This window comes from Cherax quadricarinatus, chromosome 11 (genome assembly GCF_038502225.1).
Source record: "Cherax quadricarinatus isolate ZL_2023a chromosome 11, ASM3850222v1, whole genome shotgun sequence".
NCBI lineage: Eukaryota > Metazoa > Arthropoda > Malacostraca > Decapoda > Parastacidae > Cherax > Cherax quadricarinatus.
Window position 1 is genome coordinate 46,075,203 of NC_091302.1, and position 12,722 is coordinate 46,087,924.

Genomic DNA, 12,722 nt, shown 5'->3' on the forward strand with positions numbered 1-12,722 from the left:
ATATATATATATATAACTATATATATTATAAATAAGACATACACTCGAGCATATATATACATACACTACCGTAAGTCAGAAGTTGATAATATATAGAGTGTTGCTATAAGGTTACCGTGTGTGTCTATGACTAATCTATGACATATCTAAAAATACTTAATATTTTTCAAAGATTTCCTTTACCTACGTTTATTTATTTGTTAGGTAAAAGGACACAAGTGCAACTAATGCGACATTTTACTGTGGCAACGTTTCGCTCTCCAGGAGCTTTGTGGCATTAGTTGCACTTGTGTCCTTTTACCTCACATGTTGTCGGTAATTCTACCAACATTATTACAATAGTTAATTTCACAATATCTCTCTCTCTACTTCCTGGCAAACCTTACCAGACCTAACGTTATCCTTTCATAAAGTTGACAACATCACCACATTAGCTCTCAGAGCCGAACATAATGACAGTGTCGACAAGGGTGTTCATGTACTGAGTAAAAAAAAATGCTTTATGTCTGAACGAGGACAATGTTGCGTCCTGTTATGTACGTGATTGTGACCACAATCGTGTACGTGATTGTGACCACAATCATGTAGGTGACTGTGACCACAATACACACTTTTCTAATTGGAATTTTCTTCAAGTCTGACAATTATATATATATAAGACCTATTTCTAAATCAAACAACAGTTTCAGTCTTTTAATTACCCATGGACATGTCAATTTCAAGAAGATATAATCAGTGCCAGAGTCAATAATCAACTTGTCAAGAGATTGGACGCACTCTCAGTAAGAGCTGAGAACAGTGACTCTCTCAAACTCGCCAAGGTTAAATTATACAAGATCAGGTGTGATTATTAGTGGTCAGATCAATGGAGGTCAGGTAATACTTCTACATAGTGACGGTTACTCTATACCTTTCTCAAGATAATGCCGTATGATGTAATGTGTTTGTGTGTGGGGTCACCTATATGTGGTTGAAGGGGTCGAGACTCTTCACTGATCGCTACTGGGTCCACCCTCTCCCTGCTCCATGAGCTTTATCATATCTCGTCTTAAAACTATGTATGGTTCCTGCCTCCACTACCTCACTTGCCAGACTATTCCACTTCCTAACAACTCTGTGGCTGAAGAAATACTTCCTAACATCCCTTTGGCTCATCTGAGTCTTCAACTTCCAATTGTGACCCCTTATTTCTGTGTCCCATCACTGGAACATCCTGTCTGTCCACCTTATCTATTCCACGCAGTATTTTGTATGTCGTTATCATGTCTCCCCTGACCCTCCTGTCCTCCAGTGTCGTCAGACCAATTTCCCTTAACCTTTCTTCGGAGGACAATCCCCTTAGCTCTGGAACTAGCCTTGTTGCAAACCTTTGCACTTTCTCTAATTTCTTAATGTGCTTGACCAGGTGTGGGTTCCAAACTGGTGCTGCGTACTCCACTATGGTCCTGACGTGCACAGTGTACAGTGTCTTGAACGATTCCTTACTGAGGTATCGGAACGCTATTCTCAGGTTTGCCAGGCGCCCATATGCTGCAGCAGTTATTTGGTTGATGTGTGCTTCCTGCGACGTGTTCGGTGTTATACTCACCCCCAGATCTTTCTCCTTGAGTGAGGTTTGCAGTCTTTGGCCACCTAGCCTATACTCCGTCTGCGGTCTTCTTTGCCCTTCCCCGATCTTCATGACTTTGCATTTGGCGGAGTTAAATTCTAGGAGCTAGTTGCTGGACCAGGTGTCCAGTCTGTCCAGGTCTCTTTGTAGACCTGTCTGATCCGCATCTGATTTAATTCTCCTCATTAACTTCACATCATCTGCAAATAATGACACTTCTGAGTCTATCCCTGTGGGACCCCGTCCGTCACAGGCGCCCACCGTGATACCTCCTCACGTGTGTGTGTGCGTGTGTGTGTGTGTGTGTGTACTCACCTGTTTGTGGTTGCAGGGGTCGAGTCCTAGCTCCTGGCCCCGCCTCTTCACCGGTTGCTACTAGGCCCTCTCTCTCCCCGCTCCATGAGCTTTATCAAACCTCGTCTTAAAACTGTGTATGGTTCCTGCCTCCACTACGTCATTTTCTAGGCTATTCCACTGCCTTACAACTCTATGACTGAAGAAATACTTCCTACTATCTCTCTGACTCATTTGTGTCTTCAACTTCCAATTGTGGCCTCTTGTTTCTGTGCCCCCTCCCTGTGTGTGTGTGTGTGTGTGTGTGTGTGTGTGTACTCACCTATTTGTACTCACCTATTTGTGGTTGCAGGGGTCGAGTCCTAGCTCCTGGCCCCGCCTCTTCACCGGTTGCTACTAGACCCTCTCTCTCCCCGCTCCATGAGCTTTATCAAACCTCGTCTTAAAACTGTGTATGGTTCCTGCCTCCACTACGTCATTTTCTAGGCTATTCCACTGCCTTACAACTCTATGACTGAAGAAATACTTCCTACTATCTCTCTGACTCATTTGTGTCTTCAACTTCCAATTGTGGCCTCTTGTTTCTGTGTCCCCTCCCTGGAACATCCTGTCCTTGTCCACCTTGTCTATTCCACGCAGTATTTTATATGTCGTTATCATGTCTCCCCTGACCCTCCTGTCCTCCAGTGTCGTCAGGCCGATTTCCCTTAATCTTTCTTCATAGGACATTCCCCTTAGCTCTGGAACTAACCTTGTTGCAAACCTTTGTACTTTCTCTAGTTTCTTGACGTGCTTTATCAAGTGCGGGTTCCAAACAGGTGCTGCATACTCCAGTATGGGCCTGACATACACGGTGTACAGTGTCTTGAATGATTCCTTACTAAGGTGTCGGAATGCTGTTCTCAGGTTTGCCAGGCGCCCATATGCTGCAGCAGTTATCTGATTGATGTGTGCTTCCGGAGACATGCTCGGTGTTATACTCACCCCAAGATCTTTCTCCTTGAGTGAGGTTTGCAGTCTTTGGCCACCTAGCCTATACTCTGTCTGTGGTCTTCTGTGCCCTTCCCCTATCTTCATGACTTTGCATTTGGCAGGATTAAATTCGAGAAGCCATTTGCTGGACCAGGTGTCCAGTCTGTCCAGGTCTCTTTGAAGTCCTGCCTGGTCCTCATCAGATTTAATTCTCCTCATTAACTTCACATCATCTGCAAACAGGGACACTTCTGAGTCTAACCCTTCCGTCATGTCGTTCACATATACCAAAAATAGCACTGGTCCTAGGACCGACCCCTGTGGGACCCCGCTCGTCACAGGTGCCCACTGTGATACATCATTACGTACCATGACTCGTTGTTGCCTCCCTGTCAGGTATTCTCTGATCCATTGCAGTGCCCTTCCTGTTATATGCGCCTGATGCTCTAGCTTCTGCACTAATCTCTTGTGAGGAACTGTGTCAAAGGCCTTCTTGCAGTCCAAGAAGATGCAATCAACCCACCCCTCTCTCTCTTGTCTTACTTCTGTTATTTTATCATAAAACTCCAGAAGGTTTGTGACACAGGATTTGCCTTCCGTGAATCCGTGCTGGTTGGCATTTATACTCCTGTTCCGTTCCAGGTGCTCCACCACTCTCCTCCTGATAATCTTCTCCATAATTTTGCATACTATACACGTCAATGACACAGGTCTATAGTTTAGTGCCTCTTTTCTGTCTCCTTTTTTGAAAATGGGAACTACATTTGCTGTCTCCCATGTGTGTGTGTGTGTGTGTGTGTGTGTGTGTGTGTGTGTGTGTGTGTGTGTGTGTGTGTGTGTGTGTGTTTAGCACAAGATCCACAGATGAAAAGGAAACAGCTGTGTTACTTTCCCCTCATAAAGCAGCAAACAACAGACTGGTGAAACAATTATTATAACGAGGAGCAGCCAGACATTACCATTGTTATGTCTGTACCATGTCTTAACAACTGACTCTTTTGTTTATAGCATGGCTGACAGGTGGGAGACTAAGGTGTGGGTGGTGGGAAGGTGGTTTGTGGGGAGGGGGAAGGAGGGATGTGGGTGGTGAGGTCTGCCGTGGGTGGTAGGTGGGTAGTGTGTGGGCAAAGACAAGGTATGACGTGAGTATTGGGTGTGAGAGGGTGTGGCATAGGTTACTACAAGTCAAGGTATGGGTGGCTAGACGGTGGTGCATGGGCATCAAGCGTGGCTGAAGGATGGGTGGCGGGTGGTCGGGATGTGGGTGGGTGGGTGGAGCCATGGGTGACACGAGCGTGGGAAATTTTTGTTAGGCGGTTTACTAAGTAAATTTATTTAAGTACAGGTACACATAAATACAATTATACAAATTATCATACATAGCAACATATGTGTATATCACTTAGAATAACCCACAAAAAGTCAAAGTGACTTAGTAAGTTTATTTAGGTACAGGTACACACAAGTACAATTATCATACATAGTAAAATATGTATAAATTACCTAGGAAAACCCCAAAACTTTTTTTTGGGTTGATGCGCGAGAGTGAATGTGACCAGACTTAACCTTGAATCAGGAGAGCACTCCGCTCCCCTAACACAAGAAAAGTGAGTGCTGCTTTCTGCAGGATGTGGCGCACTTTATATATAGAGGTTGAAGCAGCGGGGAACAGCCAGTGTGCATGCGTGTTGCTTGTAAGGAAGGAAGGGAAGTGTGTCTGCTGCCCGTCCTTGCTGACAGGTTACTCGCTCCAAAGGGGAAAACTTGCTTGACTCCTGCTGTCAGTCTTAAGATACGGGATGATGGCACTCCCACGGAGGAGAAACAACTGGAAGATGTGAGTCTTTGTGTTAGTCTTTGATAAAACAACTACCAGCCCTGTTACTCTCTTGCCAGGATGTGTAACCATGTTACTAAGGCGTGTGTGAATGTTACAGATATTTGTGCACGTTACCAGAACACCAGTGTACGTTACCAGAACACTAGCATGCGTTACCAGAACACTAGCGTACGTTACCAGAACACCAGTGTACGTTACCAAGAACACTTATGCATTATTTTGGTAATTTTTTTACCAATTTCAACTCAGAAACACATTGCCAAAACATAACGGCCTCGCACGAGGGGAATTATTACTCAATAACGCGAGTGCACAAGAATTTAATACGCAAGAAAAATATACAACGACTCTTAAAATTCCTTGAAGATTATCCAAGTTGAGTCTCAAGATATTTTATAAAGAGGATGGAAGGTGGATCACAGTCAAGTTCTGCATTCTTCAACCTCGAAAAAAATATAAACAAGCGATGCTCCTTCCCCTCGCTCAAGCAACATTATAAAAATCAGTATTCGGTTGTAGCTGTTGGTACTCTGGCTATCAATCTACAAAACTGGACACTATGTATGCTTAGAAAAACATGGTGATGCTTAGGGACGTCATTAGAGAGTGTGATCATTTTCGCTTAAAATTTGGGTAGCGCTTTAGACTTCGAGGAAAGTAAGCTTTAATGTTTCGATCAAGGAGAGAGAGGTATGTCAAGCTGCGGAAAGCTCTCCTTGAGCGAAACGATGTTTTTAATGAGAAGCTGGTCTGTCTTAGCATTATCTGCCAGTCACATGGCCGAAATAATCCATGACCAATGACTGTGCTCAGAGAGCACTAATAATGGCGTCCCATTTTACAAAGCTTCAGGAGAAACAGTATTTTGTAGGAGTCTGATTCAGGAAACTGCACAATGACTTAGGCGTGTAAAGATGTACTCTGCAAAATTCTGTAACTAAAGAAAAAACAAAGAACCACAATTTCACTGACGCCTTATAAACACCGAGGCTAAACATTTCAGAGAACACTAGTCTTAGTTTTTGAAAAACTGGAGCTTAGTAACAACGAAGTTACCTTATTTAACTAGTAGCAGCTTCGGTTGTATCGCGGGACATACACACTAAGAGGTGTGGTGTAAACCTTGGTAACAGATACCCACAAATTGGTTTAGATAGACACGTAAGCAAACACTAGGATATGTTTATTAGAAAACGTTTCTCGGTCCAAATGAGAAGTGATCAAGGTCGCAGGATCGAAATGTTTTCTAATAAAAACGTCCTAGTGTTTGCTCACGTGTCTTTCTAAACTACACTAAGACAGGTATATTAGTGTATATACTCGTATACTGAGAGTTTACTTAAAGCACTGTTTCAGGGATTACAATTTTCTTGACAACTGGTGATCAGGTGAGGAGCAGCCTTAATAACACTAGTGCAGTCGATAGGCTTCAAATTAAACCACATTGATGAACCAACTAATTGTATATTATAAATATAAATAAAAATAGAAAGAGTAAGGATAGCCTTAATGATATTAAAAAATATATAGATATTATCAATAATAATTTTTAATCTGGAAAAGATAACCACATACAAAAAAAAAAATAGTTAAAGGGGTGGAGTGGTAAGCCATTGTAAGGCCTCGGTCAGATGACCAAAAGTTCCAGCTGCAGGTCGTCATATGACTAAGACCGGCGTCAGGAAACACTTGTTCTGTTTCCTGACGAACCTGACCAGCCTAACCTCACTAATATTGCAACCTACAGATTTAAACGACAATAATTTTTATGCTCAGAGAACAGTAGTTCTGGTGATAAAGCAATACCGAATAAAATATACTTTAAAGGAACGACGCCTTTATTGTATGTAAAGGAACGACATAAAGGAACGACGCCTTTATTGTATGTAAAGGAACGACATAAAGGAACGACGCCTTTATTGTATGTAAAGGAACGACATAAAGGAACGACGCCTTTATTGTATGTAAAGGAACGACATAAAGGAACGACGCCTTTATTGTATGTAAAGGAACGACATAAAGGAACGACGCCTTTATTGTATGTAAAGGAACGACATAAAGGAACGACGCCTTTATTGTATGTAAAGGAACGACATAAAGGAACGACGCCTTTATTGTATGTAAAGGAACGACATAAAGGAACGACGCCATTATTGTATGTAAAGGAACGACATAAAGGAACGACGCCATTATTGTATGTAAAGGAACGACATAAAGGAACGACGCCATTATTGTATGTAAAGGAACGACATAAAGGAACGACGCCATTATTGTATGTAAAGGAACGACATAAAGGAACGACATAAAGGAACGACATATTCATTTGTGAATAAATGGCTGAGTGCTATCTATAATTATAATGATGAAGAATGTATCTTAAGTGATTCATTGTAAATGAAGATACGATATTTTTAATATATTCAAGGCATGATACACTTAACAAAAGTAGTTACTATATTCTACCTGATACACTGTAACTAAAGTAACTGTATATACGATGATACACTGTAACTAAAGTAACTGTATATACGATGATACACTGTAACTATAGTAACTGTATATACGATGATACACTGTAACTAAAGTAACTGTATATACGATGATACACTGTAACTATAGTAACTGTATATACGATGATACACTGTAACTAAAGTAACTGTATATACGATGATACACTGTAACTATAGTAACTGTATATACGATGATACACTGTAACTATAGTAACTGTATATACGATGATACACTGTAACTAAAGTAACTGTATATACGATGATACACTGTAACTATAGTAACTGTATATACGATGATACACTGTAACTATAGTAACTGTATATACGATGATACACTGTAACTATAGTAACTGTATATACGATGATACACTGTAACTAAAGTAACTGTATATACGATGATACACTGTAACTATAGTAACTGTATATACGATGATACACTGTAACTATAGTAACTGTATATACGATGATACACTGTAACTATAGTAACTGTATATACGATGATACACTGTAACTATAGTAACTGTATATACGATGATACACTGTAACTAAAGTAACTGTATATACGATGATACACTGTAACTATAGTAACTGTATATACGATGATACACTGTAACTAAAGTAACTGTATATACGATGGTACACTGTAACTATAGTAACTGTATATACGATGATACACTGTAACTATAGTAACTGTATATACGATGATACACTGTAACTAAAGTAACTGTATATACGATGATACACTGTAACTATAGTAACTGTATATACGATGATACACTGTAACTAAAGTAACTGTATATACGATGGTACACTGTAACTATAGTAACTGTATATACGATGATACACTGTAACTATAGTAACTGTATATACGATGATACACTGTAACTAAAGTAACTGTATATACGATGATACACTGTAACTATAGTAACTGTATATACGATGATACACTGTAACTAAAGTAACTGTATATGATGTGATACACTGTAGGTAAAGTAACTGTACATACGGTGATACATTGTAACTATACATACAGTGATACATTGTAACTATACATACAGTGATACATTGTAACTATACATACAATGATACATTATAACTATACATACAGTGATACACTGTAACTATAGTAACTATACATACAGTGATACATTGTAACTATACATACAGTGATACATTGTAACTATACATACAGTGATACATTGTAACTATACATACAGTGATACACTAACTATAGTAACTATATACATCTTGTTACACTGAACTTAAAGTACTGTTACCATCACTGACACATCATGGTATGGTAGACCAGTGTCAGAGTAGCTGCTACCATCACTGACACATCATGGTATGGTAGACCAGTGTCAGAGTAGCTGCTATCATCACTGACACATCATGGTATGGTAGACCAGTGTCAGTGTAGCTGCTATCATCACTGACACATCATGGTATGGTAGACCAGTGTCAGAGTAACTGTTACCATCACTGACACATCATGGTATGGTAGACCAGTGTCAGAGTAACTGTTACCATCACTGACACATCATGGTATGGTAGACCAGTGTCAGAGTAGCTGCTACCATCACTGACACATCATGGTATGGTAGACCAGTGTCAGAGTAGCTGCTACCATCACTGACACATCATGGTATGGTAGACCAGTGTCAGAGTAGCTGCTACCATCACTGACACATCATGGTATGGTAGACCAGTGTCAGAGTAGCTGCTATCATCACTGACACATCATGGTATGGTAGACCAGTGTCAGAGTAGCTGCTACCATCACTGACACATCATGGTATGGTAGACCAGTGCCAGAGTAGCTGCTATGGTAGACCAGTGTCATCACTGACACATCATGGTATGGTAGACCAGTGTCAGAGTAGCTGCTACCATCACTGACACATCATGGTATGGTAGACCAGTGCATCACTGACACATCATGGTATGGTAGACCAGTGTCAGAGTAACTGTTACCATCACTGACACATCATGGTATGGTAGACCAGTGTCAGAGTAACTGCTACCATCACTGACACATCATGGTATGGTAGACCAGTGCCAGAGTAGCTGCTACCATCACTGACACATCATGGTATGGTAGACCAGTGTCAGAGTAACTGTTACCATCACTGACACATCATGGTATGGTAGACCAGTGTCAGAGTAGCTGCTATCATCACTGACACATCATGGTATGGTAGACCAGTGTCAGAGTAGCTGCTATCATCACTGACACATCATGGTATGGTAGACCAGTGTCAGAGTAACTGTTACCATCACTGACACATCATGGTATGGTAGACCAGTGTCAGAGTAACTGTTACCATCACTGACACATCATGGTATGGTAGACCAGTGTCAGAGTAGCTGCTATCATCACTGACACATCATGGTATGGTAGACCAGTGTCAGAGTAGCTGCTATCATCACTGACACATCATGGTATGGTAGACCAGTGTCAGAGTAGCTGCTATCATCACTGACACATCATGGTATGGTAGACCAGTGTCAGAGTAGCTGCTATCATCACTGACACATCATGGTATGGTAGACCAGTGTCAGAGTAGCTGCTATCATCACTGACACATCATGGTATGGTAGACCAGTGTCAGAGTAGCTGCTACCATCACTGACACATCATGGTATGGTAGACCAGTGTCAGAGTAGCTGCTATCATCACTGACACATCATGGTATGGTAGACCAGTGTCAGAGTAGCTGCTATCATCACTGACACATCATGGTATGGTAGACCAGTGTCAGAGTAACTGTTACCATCACTGACACATCATGGTATGGTAGACCAGTGTCAGAGTAGCTGCTATCATCACTGACACATCATGGTATGGTAGACCAGTGCCAGAGTAGCTGCTACCATCACTGACACATCATGGTATGGTAGACCAGTGTCAGTGTAGCTGCTATCATCACTGACACATCATGGTATGGTAGACCAGTGTCAGAGTAGCTGCTATCATCACTGACACATCATGGTATGGTAGACCAGTGTCAGAGTAACTGTTACCATCACTGACACATCATGGTATGGTAGACCAGTGTCAGAGTAGCTGCTATCATCACTGACACATCATGGTATGGTAGACCAGTGTCAGAGTAGCTGCTATCATCACTGACACATCATGGTATGGTAGACCAGTGTCAGAGTAGCTGCTATCATCACTGACACATCATGGTATGGTAGACCAGTGTCAGTGTAGCTGCTATCATCACTGACACATCATGGTATGGTAGACCAGTGTCAGAGTAGCTGCTACCATCACTGACACATCATGGTATGGTAGACCAGTGTCAGAGTAGCTGCTATCATCACTGACACATCATGGTATGGTAGACCAGTGTCAGTGTAGCTGCTATCATCACTGACACATCATGGTATGGTAGACCAGTGTCAGAGTAACTGTTACCATCACTGACACATCATGGTATGGTAGACCAGTGTCAGAGTAGCTGCTATCATCACTGACACATCATGGTATGGTAGACCAGTGTCAGAGTAGCTGCTATCATCACTGACACATCATGGTATGGTAGACCAGTGTCAGAGTAGCTGCTATCATCACTGACACATCATGGTATGGTAGACCAGTGTCAGAGTAGCTGCTATCATCACTGACACATCATGGTATGGTAGACCAGTGTCAGAGTAGCTGCTACCATCACTGACACATCATGGTATGGTAGACCAGTGTCAGAGTAGCTGCTACCATCACTGACACATCATGGTATGGTAGACCAGTGTCAGAGTAGCTGCTACCATCACTGACACATCATGGTATGGTAGACCAGTGTCAGAGTAGCTGCTACCATCACTGACACATCATGGTATGGTAGACCAGTGTCAGAGTAGCTGCTATCATCACTGACACATCATGGTATGGTAGACCAGTGTCAGAGTAGCTGCTATCATCACTGACACATCATGGTATGGTAGACCAGTGTCAGAGTAGCTGCTATCATCACTGACACATCATGGTATGGTAGACCAGTGTCAGTGTAGCTGCTATCATCACTGACACATCATGGTATGGTAGACCAGTGTCAGAGTAGCTGCTATCATCACTGACACATCATGGTATGGTAGACCAGTGTCAGAGTAGCTGCTATCATCACTGACACATCATGGTATGGTAGACCAGTGTCAGAGTAGCTGCTACCATCACTGACACATCATGGTATGGTAGACCAGTGTCAGTAACTCGCTATTTTATTTGAACATCTGACGATCCCTCAACAACCTGTTCAGTTACAGCGTTCATTGTTCAACGAACGACCTGTCTTACGTGCACATTTACACAATTGAGCCATTTTGCTGAAATCTTAAGATTCATTATTCCCGGTTAGGTTAGCGAATTTTATTTTTAACAATCGGGCCGTCACCCACCGAGGCTGTGTGACCCGAGAAGAACAAGGAAAATTCGCCATCATTAATTCCATAGCTGTCATACGATCACCTCTGTGATGCCACTGGTCTTAAAGTGGTCCACCAGGTAGCTGGGTGGTCTATTAGGCAGCTGAGTGGTTTACTAGACAGTTGGGTGGTCTATTAGGTAGCTGAGTGGTCTGCTAGACCTCTGGGTGGTCTATTAGGCAGCTGAGTGGTTTACTAGACAGTTGGGTGGTCTACTAGACCGCTGAGTGGTCTATTAGGTAGCTGAGTGGTCTACTAGACGTCTGGGTGGTCTACTAGACAGCTGGGTGGTTTATTAGACCGCTACTGGTCTACTAGACCGCTGGTTGGTCTATTAGGTAGCCGAGTAGTCTACTAGATAGCTGGGTGATCTACCAGACAGCTGGGTAGTTCAGCAAACAGCTGGGTGGTCCACGAGTCAGCTGTTTGGTCTACTAGACAGCTGGGTGGTTTATTAGACCGCTGCTGTTCTACTAGACTGCTTGTGGTCTATTAGGTAGCCGAATGGTCTACTGGACAGCTAGGTTGTCTACCAGACAGCTGGGTGGTCCAGCAGGCAGCTGGGTAGTTCAGCAGACAGTTGAGTGGTCCACCAGTCAGCTGGGTGGTCCACCAGATCGCTGAGATAATGGTTAGATTCACTGGTCTGAATGGAACGAATGTTGGTGTTCGGGTCACAAATGAAGGTCAAGGTTCGATTCTAGGTCGGGAAGGGTGGGAGGAGGGAAACATACGGGCAGTTTTCCTTTCACCTCTGATGCCTGAGCCTCACCTCTGTGTCAGCTGACTGTTGTTGTGAGTCGTAACCACTAATACACAGCCACTGTGTATTAGTGACTCCAGTCCTGCTGGAAGTATTTAAAGGTTAGGTAAAAGGTAACCGCCAGTTAACTATGTAATGATGTAATGTCTCTCACCTCGTGGCCAGGTCATGGACTAGGCCGCGGGCCGCTCACCCCTCCCCCTCGAACATCCTAAAGTTTGACTCAAGAAATCGTAATGACACGATTGCAAACAAACCATACCCCCGGCCGGGGTTGAACCCGCGGTCATAGAGTCTCAAAACTCC

At 42.6% G+C, this 12,722-nt stretch overlaps 1 protein-coding gene across 1 annotated transcript in view; it reads left to right on the forward strand.

Annotated features, from left to right (window-relative positions):
* The first annotated feature begins 4,546 nt into the window (after window positions 1–4,546).
* LOC128687633 (peroxidase-like) overlaps window positions 4,547–12,722 on the forward strand; it is a 50,100-nt gene continuing 41,924 nt past the window's right edge. The window contains exon 1 of the mRNA XM_070084068.1: window positions 4,547–4,712. Coding sequence (XP_069940169.1) covers window positions 4,675–4,712 — 38 coding nt within the window. The 5' untranslated portion in view covers window positions 4,547–4,674. The remainder of the gene's footprint in view (window positions 4,713–12,722) is intronic.